The following is a 14,743-nucleotide window of genomic DNA, read 5'->3' on the forward strand; positions in this document are numbered from 1 at the left end:
AATTTCGTTCGCTCTGTGGATTCAGGTTGATGCCCTCTCTGCCAGCTTTTGTCCCAGAGAGCTGCAGGAGTTAAAGGGACTTCTCCAGCTTCCCACAGTGAACCTCAGAGGCAGGACTGGGGCCCTGAGGTCAGTACACTGTTCCACACTGAAAGGGCATTTGCTTGTGACCTATGTGTGCATGTGGACATACGTGTCCACACCTGGCGGCCAGGCCAGTAGTCAGGAAGTGTGCTCCTGCCTCTAGGGCTGCGGCCCCTCCTGTCTAAAACAAACTAGAAATGCTGCAGATGTCGCCTGCAGAGACGCTCTATGATGCCAACATGCACACCCTTATTTTACCCCACATCCAGGACCTCCTCAGCGCCCAGCTAATCTCCGTTCTGGGCCCTCTGGGTCCTTTGTGAGGGATGCATGGGTGGAGAAAGTCACCCTGTTGTGGCCCGCCTCTGGCCTCTCCTATGTTAGCCGTAGGCTAACCTGTCCTTGGGACAGTGAGATGGCCTGGTCTGAGTAGAAAAGGAGCTTGGGCTGCTCCTGCCATTCAGGCAAACTGGCACCAGTGATGTAAGCTGCAAACTGTTCACCTGGGAAATAAAAGAATTACCCATAATCTCTGTATATTCATTTTATCAATAGATGCTGTTCTCCTGCTTCAACTTTTTTTTTTCTTGCTAATTCCTATACCCCTGTACTCTTAGTTATTAGGGTGATACTTCCCCTGGTATGCTGCCTTTTCCTGAATGGCAGATAAACGGTTCTTCATCTTTCATTTTATTTTAAGTTAATTAATTAATTTGACTTCATAGACATAACTGTGAAACTGCAGTGACTTATATTGAAAAGAAATCAGGCCTCATACCCAAGGAAACTCAACACATTGTCAAAATATGTCCAGTCCGCTCCATTTCTCTTTTTTGGTCACTTGTGGGGGTTCTTGTGAGAATGATTTTGAGAAAATGAGGCGCATTTACTGAAAATATACTCATAGTCTGTTTTAGTCTGTGAATGGGTAGCATTGGTAAATAGTGATTAGATATCTGCAAAATTTGTAGATTGTCTTCAAGCACATGGGAATTTTGAGTTTTTTATTAGTTGACATGCTTTGAAATATTCTCATTTGGAATAATTTTCAACCTATTTTCAATTATAGTGTCTTATCCCAACAATAACACTGTGAGGTAAATGAATGATCAAATGAATAAATGAACAAATGAACAAATAATCAAATATGCAAATAAGTAAGCAAATAGAGCTTTAAAAACAAAACAAAACCTAAAACCAACAATAACCAAAAATAAAAAACCCACACACTATTGTCCTTTTATATTAATGAAAACTCTGATAAAGAAAGGTTATCTGACATGTTTATGAGCAAGAAAGCCAGAATTAGAAATAAGCTTTTATCAGTATTGTGATATGTCTTAATGTTTTATGGCAGCACAGCTTCCAATATGATGTGCACATACTCAATAGTTATATTTGGCATTTTCTGATTTTCCTAATCATTAACTTTTTTTTAATAGTGTCCTCTATGGAAATAAAATTACAGAACTTCCAAAAAGTCTATTTGAAGGACTATTTTCTTTACAGCTTCTGTGAGTATTTGGTATTTTTTTTTATTTTTAGAATTCTAAACTTAATCACTATACTTTGTCAATCTAAAAATGCATATTTCCATTTAGTATTCAATAAAAATGGGCCAATATGGACCCACTTTAACAAAAAATTAAAATAATGGTAAAGGATAGTATTGTTTAAGATCATTTGTTTGGAGAAATAAGAGTTACTTTTAGCTTTAAAACTTGTTTCAGTCCACTGTCACAAATTTATGATTTCCAGCTGTTCTACCACTTTACACTTGTGCAATCCTTGCTCTTGGTATTGTGAAACATCTCTTTTTTGATTTAACAGTGGCTGGAAAGGGGGAAAATATGATGGCATGTTTATCAACCTTTGTTGAAAGAATCAGTGGGACTAGCAGTGTTGAAATAATGCTGTCCACCAACAATGACAACGAAATAGATATGCATTAGGTCATCAAAGAAACAATGCTGACCTAAGGAAGATTATTTAGAAATTGCTATTTTGCAGTAGAAAAAAAAATCTGCTCATTTGATTAGAAGCATTCATTATCCAAACTTTATAACGTTAAGATTGGACACTATATGGAAGTGTTTGCAAACATCATACATGAAAGCCAAAAGGTACTTTGTAGGACAGGTAATGAGCAACCCACCTTGTAGATACCTCCCTTCTCCAACATTCTTAATAAGCAGCACGCCTATTTGAAAATTTGTAATTACACCAAACTTCTATTTTACAAGGCCTCCAGATTCATTGTTGACAGTTAAATTATTAGAAAATTCTTAATATTAAACCAAAATATGTCTCCTTATAATCTCTAGTTTTTCCTCTTAATTCTGTCCTCTTAAATAACCAGAATAAATATAATCCCTATTCCTTATGGCAACTTTTCAAATATTTGAAGATATTTATCTTTCCCTCCCTATCTAACATATTAATTATATGTAAATATCTCCAGTTCACTTATTCCACGAATTTTTAACCTTAGAGAAATTTAATTTTTTTTTTTTACTAATTTGAATTATATTTTTAAAATCACTGGTTTCCATTGAAATCCTATGTATTTTGTGGTGTGCATTCAAAAGCATCATTTTGAGAAGGGTTTTACCATGTGGCCAAAGGGGTCCATCACACAAAAAGTTTAAGCCGCACCTTAATTATCACTCGTTTGATTTCCACTTCCATCTTTATTATGTGACGTATTTCAATTTTCATGTCTCTAGACGTGATCTACCTGTGCATTCTAAAGTGGGTTTCTTTCATCCTTTGCACTTATATACATAATTGACTCTGTGGTGTCATTACTTTGGGTATTTCCTCCCATTGGATCAAGGTGTAAGCATTCTGCGCTTATTCAACTTGTGCAGTTCTAGAGGTCTTTGCCTAGAGACCCACCCACTATGATAAACACGTTCCTCTGATACATTTTATATGTGAAAGCCACAGATATAATACCTCTCTATTGTTACCACCTTAGAATTGTAGAATATTGAAAGATTTTCTGTCTTTTTAAGATTGTTGCTCTATTGGGGGTTTTCCCCAAAAGCAATATGTTAGGTTAAGAAGCAATCATGTAAGCATCGTTTATATTTGGGAGTCTGGGTAAAATAGTCAAAAGAGCTGTAAACTAGGATTTCCAGGAACAGAGGTTCAATCTCTGCTACCTAGTACCTATGGCAGCTTGGAGGACTTACTTAGCTCTCTAGACCTTGCTTTATTTACAAAACTGTTAGAGTAAATTATCTTAGTCCCTCTAGATATAGAAATTATTAATTAGACAACGGCTGTCTGCTAGGGCCTGTGCTGAGTGCCACGTTTCTAAATCCAAACATGTAAGACAGTCTTGTCCCTCAAAGAGTTTGCCTTCTAATGAAGGAAAATACTTTATTAAGGGGAATGGAAAGAAGGATGGTGTGAAGGGGGTAGGGAACAAGACAAGACCAATTACTTATCATCACCCAGGCTAGCTCTAGGGTTGGAATCCAAGGTTCAACTAGAGAAGCGAAGGTCACAATAATGTCTGGAAAGGAGAAGGGATGACTGAATATAAATGTGAAATGATCCTGCAGTCACAATTTGTTCTACATTATATTTCTCTGTGTAAAAATTAATTATATTGTGATACAGAAGAAATATGCTAAAATGGAAATCGGAAGATGTGAGTTTGAATCCAAGGATTTCACTTTCTCATAGTAGCCACAGTCACATATTCTGGGTCTCAACTTTCTTACCTATAACATGAGGGCAGAAAACCAGATGGAACCTGAGGGTCCTTCTAACTTTAAATCTAGGTTTCTATAAATATTTCTTCGGGTTTCTGGAAACATCATATGACATAAATTCATCTTCCCTTGTTTGATGGTTGTCTATCCATAAGTTTGTCTCATTAATCAAAGTTTACTTAAGCTTTAAAATCACTTATTTATTTACTGATATTTGCTAGGATATCTCTAGAGGGAATAAATCTAAGCTAGATGGTGCAGTAGATGGAGTGATGGGCCAGGAGTCAGGAAGACATCTTTCTGAATTCTTTCTGAATTCAGATGTATGACTCTGGGCAAGTCACTTATTCTGTTTGCTTTAGTTTACTGTAAAATGAGCTGGAGAAAGAAATGGCAGTGTCGTTCCAGTGACTGGTTACAGAAAGTCCGACTTACTGAAATGACTTACCACAAAAAACGTCCCAGTCAAGGGCTGCTACCCTTGTCTGTGTCTCGTTTTGTCCACCACCCACCCTCCTTTTTCTTAGGCTATCCCCTTTGCCCTTTTTACCTGTCCTGTTACATCCAGGTCCTAAAGTCAACTTAACAGCCGCCACTTGATGAGTCCACTGCCCCAGCACTCCCACCTGTTGTCTGCTTTATGTTTGTTTTGTTTTGTTTTGGGGACTTGGGATGGGTTTTATTTTTATAGAAAAAGCAGATGAGGCAAAGAATTAGAGGATCCCATAAATAATTATAGAAAACCCTTAAGATCCTCACAGCACGCAGAGGCTTGCTCATAAACATTTTATAGAAAACATGTACAACTCTCATATAGCACATCCATTTCCCCCAAAGGCAATCATCGGGGGACAGAGGCAGAGGAAATACTCCTTCCCATCTGAATCACGGCTTGTAAGACAGAGGAGCAGCAGAGCTTAGGTCCCCTTCACTTCTTCAGCCTTAGGAGGCATTTCTGGGAGCCTCTTCTTTCCCCAGGAAGTGTATACTATTTAGCAAAGCCCTCTCCCCCCCCCCCCCCCCCCAGTGTATATCCAAACTCTCAAACCTTGGAATTTTCACACTCGAAGTCACCTCCAAGACCACTGCTAAAGAAGTGTATCATGTTGCTATCCGGAAAATAATAATTATACCCACAGTAAAAATGGCTCACTGTTCATAGAATTCATTATGGGCTAATGCTTTATGATTATCTCATTTGATCCTAACAACAAGCTTGGGATATAGGTGCTGTGATTATCCCTTGTTTTCTAGAGGAGAAAAACTGAGGTCCATGGAAATTAACTCACTAGCTAGTGGATCTGGGGCTGGATTTCCACTCGGTCTTCCTGACTCCAGGCCTCGGGATCTCCCCACTGCACAGGGATCACCCAGCCAGATCAACGCCCCTTAGTAAACACATGGCTGAGCATTTGTCCAAGGAAGTTTGTGGAGCTCTGCCTGTTACTGCTTCCTTCAAAGGGGAATGAGCATTTATTAGCCTGAGTCCCACCCACCCTGGTCTCAGACTGACCCGGGAAAAAGCTAAAATCGTGTCTGTTTGTTTTTAGGGCAAGTAGTTCATTTGTAGCCCAGGGACAACAGGCCCTCATCCTTGGAATGTCTTGGGGTCTGTTCTCACACCCGCCAAGGTGTGAGAAACAAATCAGACCAAGGCTGGTTCTTCAGTAGGCCGGAGGTGACTGGGTTTGACCTTCGGTTAGTACCTGAAAGGGAAGGGAGTGCAGCTCTCTTCTTTCCCCACCTCCCTATCCCCCCCACCTCACCCCCATTGCCTACTTCCATTTCTCTCTTGCTTTGGAGGGAATGTTTTATTTCAGAGCCCTCCTCTCGCACCCCTCCTTTCAGCAATGGCCGCTGACGTTGAGCCGGTGGTGGAGAGGAGATTCTGCTTTTCTGTTTCTAGCCCTGTCCCCAGAGAATTCAAGAGATGCCAGAAGCACCTCAGTAGCCAGATAGTCCAGCTCTTTCCCTAAAAACCCAGCCACCTTATAAATGCCCGAGTCCCTGAGAAGGAGGCACCCGAGGGCTCAAGGGACCTGGGTTCATTTGGCCTCCGACACTCACTACTGTGTGATGCAGCTTAACCCCGCTCCCTCAGTTTGCTCCTCTGTAAAATGAGCTGGAAAAGGAGAGAGCAAAACCATCCAACATCTTTGCCAAGAAAGCTCCGTCCCAGGGCCGAAAAGAGCCAGAATTGACGACCCTCCTCCAATTCTGTCCCATTAACTCTATCAGTCAGGCTTCTGAGCCGGGTCTCCTTACGCTGCCATACAAGCACCCGGGTCAGTGGAGAATTTGGAGCCAGAATTCCTTAGGTTTCTCTAATTTAAGAGATGAAAAAAATTGGACCCAGAGGGGATGTGAGCGGCTCTGGCCTAGTCATGGGGCAGGTCAGCAGCAGGGTCAGACTGGAATATGGACTCCATCAGGGCCTACAGTAGGGAAACAATGCTGGGTGTCTCTAGTCACAAAATGATTCAGGACTTCCAGCCCCAAAAAGTGGAAACCTAGTTGACTGATGATAGACTTTGAGCGGATAAAACTTGATTGGCTGCCAAAAATTATAGCTGAAGGACTTTGGAGAACCCCCTTAATTGGTCTGGTAAATGACCTTTCTGCCTCTGGCTCCTTCTCTCTTGAACCTGTACTTTAGGCAACTGTAAAATAAGCTCCTTGATGTGCAAGTCTGATCCTAGTACTCCCTTGCTCAAATACCATTAATAAAACTTGGGGAAAAAGCCATTAAAATGGTAGCATTCTACCAATACCAATACCCATATTTATTATTGAATTACCATTAGTAAAAATAGGAAAAAAATACAAACTTATTCACTTGGCATTTCAGCCCCTTCAAAATCAAGGCCCAGCCTCCCTATTTGTAGCCTTACTTCACCTAACTCCCTATAGGTATAGCGTCCTAACCAAATTAGCTATTTTCTAATTCTTGATTCCTTTTGTGCCTTTGTGAAAATGTCTCCCGTATCCCAAATGTGCTCTTTGTCATCATTGCCATTAAGATCCTTCTCTTCCTTCAAGGCTTAACTCAGGTGTCTTCTCAGGTATGTTCCCTTCCCAGAAGAAAAGATTTGCATCTTTAATTAAATATTCTTGGAATACTTTATATATCTCCCATGCCTCTATCTAAATTACTTTTTTAAAAGTCTTATTTGTGTAATAATTATTGTGACTGAGATTTAGCATCTCAGGATGGCAAAGGACTCTATATGTATAATCTTATTTTTATATCCATTTTTATCTACTCCTCTGAGGAATGTGGGCTCCTGGAGGCCAGAAACTGTATCCCTTTGTTTCTTTTACATATCCAGAACCTACCATAGTGCCTTGCAATTAAAATTTAATACTTAAATTGAGCTGAAGGAGAGATCAGGGCGAACTGACATGGTAGAAGACAATTTTATGGAAGAAATAGGACCTGAGTCAGGCTTAAAGACTTTTAAGATTTTAAATCAGTATAGAGGAATGGGGAGTTAATGGGGGGCAGGGAGGGAGGGACAGCAGTTCACCATTTAGGGAAAAATGAGCAAAGTCATGGAAATGGTAACAGATACGTCCCACCATGCTCTGTGATGCAATAAGACTGAATGACAATGAATAGAATCTGGTAGCATCTCATAGCTCCTAAATACTTCCAATTAAAATTTCATGATTATACTCAAAGGAAACTACTATTTAGGGGGAAAGTTGCAGAGAACAGACAGTTCCAAGCAGCTGCTTTGCAAGCGAATTTAACGAATGGATTCCATTGCTATCTTTGATCCATCAGACTCCTGAATGCTAACAAGATCAACTGCCTGCGCGTGGACGCTTTTCAGGACCTGCACAACCTGAACCTTCTGTCCCTGTATGACAACAAGCTGCAGACCATTGCCAAGGGCACCTTCGCACCCCTGCGGGCCATTCAGACTTTGTATGTATGCCTGGGGTTTCCTGTGGTGGGCCTGAGCCCTTTGCATTTTTCTTGCCACTAGTCTGCTCTGTCTTTAGACCCACTGAGTCAGTTTTCAATAATGTATAAATTGTTTGTGTGTGTGTGTGTGTGTACGTGTGTTTCTGAAAGGCATTTGGCTCAGAATCCATTTATTTGTGACTGCCATCTGAAGTGGCTAGCGGATTACCTGCACACAAACCCTATCGAGACCAGCGGTGCCCGCTGTACCAGCCCCCGCCGGCTGGCCAACAAAAGGATCGGCCAGATCAAAAGCAAGAAATTCCGCTGCTCAGGTAATTGGCCGAGTTCATCGGGGATTTTCTGGGGCCAAACGTCGTTGTTGGAAGTGGTAAAGGGGGGGGTGCTGCCCCACCCAACAAAAGCCCCCCCAAGCTGACCTCAGACTTAGGGCTGTTGCTGGAGGTAGTTTGGGGATTTTATCCAGCAGAAGAGAGAGACAGCCGCTGGCCCACATGTTGGGCCTTACCCTTACCTCGAGCTGCCCAGAAAGTACCTTCAACACTGCTTTCTCCCACTTAGTTCTCTATTGAACGAAGTCCGTTCATCAGCCTTCATTTCATTTCCCCCCAAAATGAACTGAAGAAGGAGAAAAACAATTTGCCCACATTCAGACTGTTCAAATGAAACAGATGGTCTCCGATGTCTTAGAAAGTCTGATGTCACTCTCGCAAATTGGTTCTCTCAGCATTTGACCAGAGACATCAAGCTAAATAAATAAATATACATATATATATATATGTATGTATATGTGTGTGTGTGTGTATATATATATATATATATTTTAAAGACACCATCTTTAGAAAACTTAACAATATTCAAAATTATCATAAATATATATGTGTATATATATATATATATATTAAAAGACACCATCTTAAACATTTTAATGTTTCAATATGTCTGTCACCCATCAACTAGGTTTCCACTCCTTTGGGGCTGGAAGTCCTGGATCATTTTATAACTAGAAACATCCACCATTATTGTCGATGTTTCACATTGCTAGAAAATTTAGCAATATTCAAATTTATTGTAAATATATATATATACATATATATACACATATATTTAAAGACACCATCTTTAGAAAACTTAGCAATATTCAAATTATCATAAATATATATATGTGTGTGTGTGTGTGTATATATATATATATATATATATATATATATATATATATATATATATATATACACACACACACACACACATACACACACACGTATATATTTTAAGACACCATCTTAAACATTTTAAAGTTTCAATGTGTGTGTCATCCATCAACTAGGTTTCCACTTCTTTGGGGTTAGAAGTCCTGAATCATTTTGTGACTAGAAACATCCACCATCGTTTTCAAGAGTTTTTCATTGTTAAAAAAACTTAGCAATATCAAATTTATTGTAAATATATGTATATTTTAAGACATCATCTTTAGAAAACTTAGCAATATTCAAATCATCATAAACCATTTTGCTAAATAAGGATGTTATTTTAATCCAAATCCTGAGTTGATTTCATGATAAATGTTTTTTCCATGATAAAATCTTATAAGTAATCGATTTAAATCTTTGATAGATGTTACTTTGATAGTTGTTACAGATACAATTTATTTTTAGCAGTTAATTAATGATAAAATTAAGAGATGATTATATTTTGTCCATGATCTGAGATACATTTGCAACTCATTCTACATTGTTATATTATAACTCCTGCTACAAATATACATTTTCACTTAATTATCTGTAGAGACTTCAGTCCACTCTTGATCTAATATATTTCATATCTTTGCTTGCTGACATTCAGGTGCCTCTTCTATTTTTTCTCTTTTTTTATTTAGCTAAAGAACAGTATTTCATTCCAGGTAGGTTTTTGCTCTGTAGTAGGACTAACTGCAGACACTCTTTTCTCACCCTGAAACACCAAGTTTTCTCCAAACTGATTAGATTTTGATGCATGTCTTTGAAAATGGAGTGTCTTTTAGATAGGTTGACTTTTCCTACGTAGATGACTAGTAGTTCTTTCCTGAAGATGTGGCCTTTGCATGCAGCTTCTGATCTCAAATAAAATCTCACTCTATTTTTCTCTCACTCACCTGTTGGCACATTTGTCTAAAATTACTCACACTAGATAGAACCTGCTGCCTTCTTTTATTCCGATCACTTTTATTGCTTACCTTTTATATCTTCTCTTTTGTTCTGTTTTTAAAATATAGCTTTCTGAGCTGGTTTTAAAGACAGATCTTGCCACGGTCAAAGAGCTAGTTCTATTTGGTCAATCTCAATCATTTAAGATTTGGGGTTTTTTTAAGGGTCATTTGCCCCCTTCTTTGCCTTCTTATGCTGAAATAGTAGTTTCCTGCTCACTGTCTGCAACTATTACTTGTTCACCTACGACCTCACAATCCCTGCATTTCTGGAACCACCGTAGAATTCCAGGAAAAGAATATTGGTGTCTTTCACAAAGGCATGGGAAGTTCACACAGATCCCCGTATGCTATGAATCATTTAAGCAGATGGATACGTAGGTTTAAAAGAATAAACAATAAAACTTGACTCCTTCAGATTTTTTAATATCACTGAGGGAAATGCTGATTTTGGTCCTAGCTCTTTGAAATGTGTTTCTTCTTTTTTCCTTGCCTGCAAAATGTGTGTAATGTGTTCTTGATTTGTTGTTTTGCTTTTAAAAAAAGAAAGCAATGTATATACACATACATATTTCATTAATGGATTAGCAATGTATATGTATCCTCTATCGAGTGTTTTCTCAGATATTAGTATGAAAGAATTGCCACAGGGTCGGCTATGAAAGCAATAATTGTACTTTTTAGTAATCCTAGGTATATGCTCGCTCCCTAGTTTAAAGAATTAAGAACTGTTGATTGCAAGTCTTTACATAGAACTTGGTGCATTTAAAACATTCATTTGCATTCTATTGCATATGGTACATTTATTTTGAAGTGGAATAATCATGGAATTTTTCTATGTTCTCACATTCACATATCGACTGAATATGGGAAAATTAACAATGGAAGAGGCACATGATTTGCTATCTTGGCAGCTGTGAAAACTCATTATTTTAAAGCAGAAATAAACTGGAAGGTTTTGGGATATCTTATGCTTACTCAAAGTACAGACCATTTGAGATTAATAATAGTTGGAACAGCTGTATCCTTGTCACTAGAAAGCCTATAAAATAGTCACTATGATTTGCATTCTCAGATGCTAAGATTTCCTCACTGTCTGTCTAATCAGTACCAAGCTGTTCAGGCTGTTTAGTTTTACTTTGCTTTTATTATTCTTTGATAACAAGAGAAGGAAATAAAATAAAGCATGGTGCTCTTTGGGGGAGAGAGGAAATTTCAAGTGTTCACCTAAAACTTGAACTGTGGTTTATGTGTATGCACTCTTTCACTGAAAATAAATACTATATAAAAAGTCTTCAAACGAAATATAAAAGATGATGGCAGATATAGTCCCATATCTATTTGCTTGAATCATTAAGAAAATTGATTAGTCACAGATAGATCTTGTGAAGACATATCAAGTCCCCATTTTATTCAAGTGCTTTATTACATGTTGAATTTGAGTAATCCTCATTAGAGCAACACTGTCAGTGGATTGAATATGTACGTTGTTAGCTGAGCAGTGCCTTTTGTGGTTATGTTTAGAAACTAAGGACTTTTTTGTCACTGAAACATATCATTCAACTCTTTTTATTCATAAAAGCAACAAAATAGTTATCCTGTTCTACAGTGTCTAAGCAGCAAGCTATTATATTAATTATATTATATTATATTATGTTGTGTTATATATATATATATATATATATATATATATGGAAAATTATCACTGAATATTATAATTAGAACATTACATATTAGGTCACATCTGAAAGTTTAATTTAAAAGCACTGGCTAAAGTCTGTCCGTGTCTATTGGACGTTTTAAAAATTGGTTTAAATGTTCATATGTACAATAGCGCCTTAGGATTTTGCATTGCCAATTTTATTTTATAAAACGTTCGTGAACAGACAGCATGGCAGATTTAATAGATGGTCATTCATGGAGACTGGAAACCACGGGTCTAAGTCACTCAGTGGCCTGGCATTTCTCTGTGATGGTAGATCACAAAATTGCTTATTTGTACCAGCAGAGGAAGTTTCCATTCTGAAAACTCACAGACCCATCATCAAATTTCAGGAACAGTTGGTCACCAAAAAAAAAGATATACTAAAAAAAATCTGCAATGTGCATATTATGAAATAAAGTTTAAAAAAAAAAGTTATATGAGGATTGAATGATTCTCAAGGAGCAAGCACTGTGACAGGATACAAAGAGAGCCCCTGCCCTCAAGGAGCTTACTTTCTAATGAGGACAACCATTATGTCCCTTGCCGCTATTCAGCAGAGACACCAGAATTCAAGAGTCTGTGATTTCAGTTTAGAACTGTAGCCTCTCCACTATCCCTGTAGGAATGATAAATTAAAAACAAATAGAAGGTGTGGTCTTATTTTAAGTGAAACGGTCATCCCACAGGAAAAAAAAATAATAAGTATTGCACACAAGAACCCCCAAATGCATACGTGTGTTCCTCTATAAATGAGGGGGGAAACCGTAGTCGCATGTCTTGATTACATCCAGATAGGATTACTCTTTCCTTCTTGGCTGTCTTTACTTTTGCAGGAGTTCACCATTTGGGCTGTAAGTAAAAGCGTAGCGTCTGAATAAATCATGGCGGCCTTTCCCATCCTGACGCACCTCCTACTGCGTTAGTCTTAGTCTTCACACCTTTGTTTGAAAAGCCAAAGGTGTTCTGAGCTTCTTCTGTCCTCCCTGGAATTTCTTCCTGGATGTATTCTGGAAAAAGGGAAAGGGGCTGCTTGCATTCTGTAGATTGTGGGAAAAGGCGAGAGGACTTGCGGGCCGCCTTTCCTTCTCCTGCCCGTAAAGAGACCGCCCTAACCCTCTGAACTCTGGCGGCAAACCGTCTGCAAGGAGAATGCATGTCCTTCCTGTCCTGGGCTCCCACTGCCAGTGTCTGTTGCTTCCCCCCTAATTCCTTGTCTTTCCTCTTGGTCTGATCCTTGGCCTAGTGGATGCCGTAATGATCATGTGGCGAGATTTTCTGTTGTGCTTGATCTAACCATGTGGTTGTGAGGTATGAGTAAAACATGGTTCTGTCAAGCACCATGGAACGTCACGCAGCTTTCTACAGCATGACAAGCTGCTGAGGCTTAAATCAGGATGATACATTTCTAAAACAAAATTCTTAAAAAGAGGGTTCGGTGCATTTTGGAGATTATGTGTAAGGTAGGGAGCCATAACCGAGTCTTGAAGACTGAATAAAGTCCAATCAACATAGAAGGGGACTTAAAAAACCCTAAACAAAAAGATGACATACCAAGATACACGGATGTCAGTGAAAATCTTCGCTCAGAGGAATAATGAACTCTGGGAGAATAAAGAGCAATAATTGTGTGATTAGCTGCGAAGCAGGCTAGATTGGCTCATAGCAGGATCAGCAGGAAATACAGCTGTGAAAAGCTCAACTTATTAATGTTATCCTATCATGTGAATCTGGTCACATTTTTCCCCCTAGTGAATTTCAAGCCCTTGCATTAACCCTCTCCTGATACCCTCGTTTCTGTGTCGTATCACAGTACTGACCACATACTGCCCAAGCTGTACACTTGCTCTTGAACTGGAGACTTCTTTTTTCTTTCTTTGTTCCTTCCTTCAAAGCAAATGCTAAGTATCCCACACTTTACGCTCAGTCTCCGTCTCGGTTTGACTCCTCAATAGGCACGGAAGACTATCGATCAAAATTAAGCGGAGACTGCTTTGCAGATCTGGCTTGCCCCGAAAAGTGCCGCTGTGAAGGGACTACCGTGGATTGCTCCAATCAAAAACTCACCAAGATTCCAGATCACATCCCTCAGTACACTGCAGAACTGTGAGTCCATCTCACCCCATCCAGCACCCCTCCCGAAGAGCGTCCCTCGATGTCTTCATGGTGCTATATATACCATATACCAAAAAAGCGCATCTGTGTATATTACTAGTGATAGTACATTACAGTAATAAGGAAAAAAGGCATTAGTTCAGACACTAAACTCTCCATGACGGTTTTCACCAATCCTAAGAATATCCAAATAGTAGAATATTGCAGTACAGATAAAAAACTGCCAATTCTTATGCAAATACTATATATAGTTAAGAAAACTAGGGATTGGACAGCTCGATCTTGTAATTAAATTTTCCTATCCTTCATGAAAATTTTAACTTTACTATTTCTATATGGATTTTAAAATTTGTGTCAAATTTATTGGATACATGATATGCCCACATGCCCCACGATGTAGCCCATGTACATGGGCTTTTCACATGCGTTATTCCGTAGCATGGACGTAGCATTATTACTTGGTAATAGGAAGGAGATGAATGGGATCATAAGAGCACCTTGAAAGCTAGAAATGTCCCTAAAGATAACCGTGGTCCAGCTTTCTTTTAGGGAAAACTGAGGCCCAGAGTGTTGGGGGACCTTGCCCAGGTTCCATCGCTAGCAGTTTTCAGAGTCAACCCAAGAACTAGTGTCTTGGCTCCAGATGAGAGAATTAATTTAATGGAAATTGCAATGTTCTTGTTGTATTCTCAATAATTAAAATTTCTTCAAATTGATACACTTTATTATAACCATTGTTCTATGTAAATTAGTATTTTAGAGAGCATCTCAGTTCATCCCTCTGCCCCTGGGGAGAACTCAAGAAATCAGTTTTCAGTTCATTGTGCAGTTAGCACTAGCAGTGCTAATGGGAGTCGCTATTTGGAAATTTCTGTTAATTATGAGAGTTTAATTAGGGGAGGCTAATATGATTTTTTTAATTAACTCTTGCTTTGAGTTCAAGGGATAAAAGGCATTATATGAATTTCAAACACTAAACTCTCAATGACAGCTTTCGCCAGATC

The 14,743-nt window shown here is 38.8% G+C and overlaps 1 protein-coding gene across 3 annotated transcripts in view; it reads left to right on the forward strand.

Moving 5' to 3' along the window:
* SLIT2 (slit guidance ligand 2) overlaps positions 1-14,743 on the forward strand; it is a 344,055-nt gene that overhangs the window by 235,982 nt on the left and 93,330 nt on the right. Inside the window, exons 12-16 of one of the 3 annotated variants that reach the window (XM_074275110.1) lie at positions 1,527-1,598; positions 7,597-7,740; positions 7,891-8,054; positions 9,617-9,640; positions 13,580-13,730. In XM_074275110.1, coding sequence (XP_074131211.1) covers positions 1,527-1,598; positions 7,597-7,740; positions 7,891-8,054; positions 9,617-9,640; positions 13,580-13,730 — 555 coding nt within the window. The remainder of the gene's footprint in view (positions 1-1,526; positions 1,599-7,596; positions 7,741-7,890; positions 8,055-9,616; positions 9,641-13,579; positions 13,731-14,743) is intronic. The other 2 variants (XM_074275109.1, XM_074275107.1) reach the window with 2 other exon arrangements.

This window comes from Sminthopsis crassicaudata, chromosome 6 (genome assembly GCF_048593235.1).
Source record: "Sminthopsis crassicaudata isolate SCR6 chromosome 6, ASM4859323v1, whole genome shotgun sequence".
Lineage (NCBI taxonomy): Eukaryota > Metazoa > Chordata > Mammalia > Dasyuromorphia > Dasyuridae > Sminthopsis > Sminthopsis crassicaudata.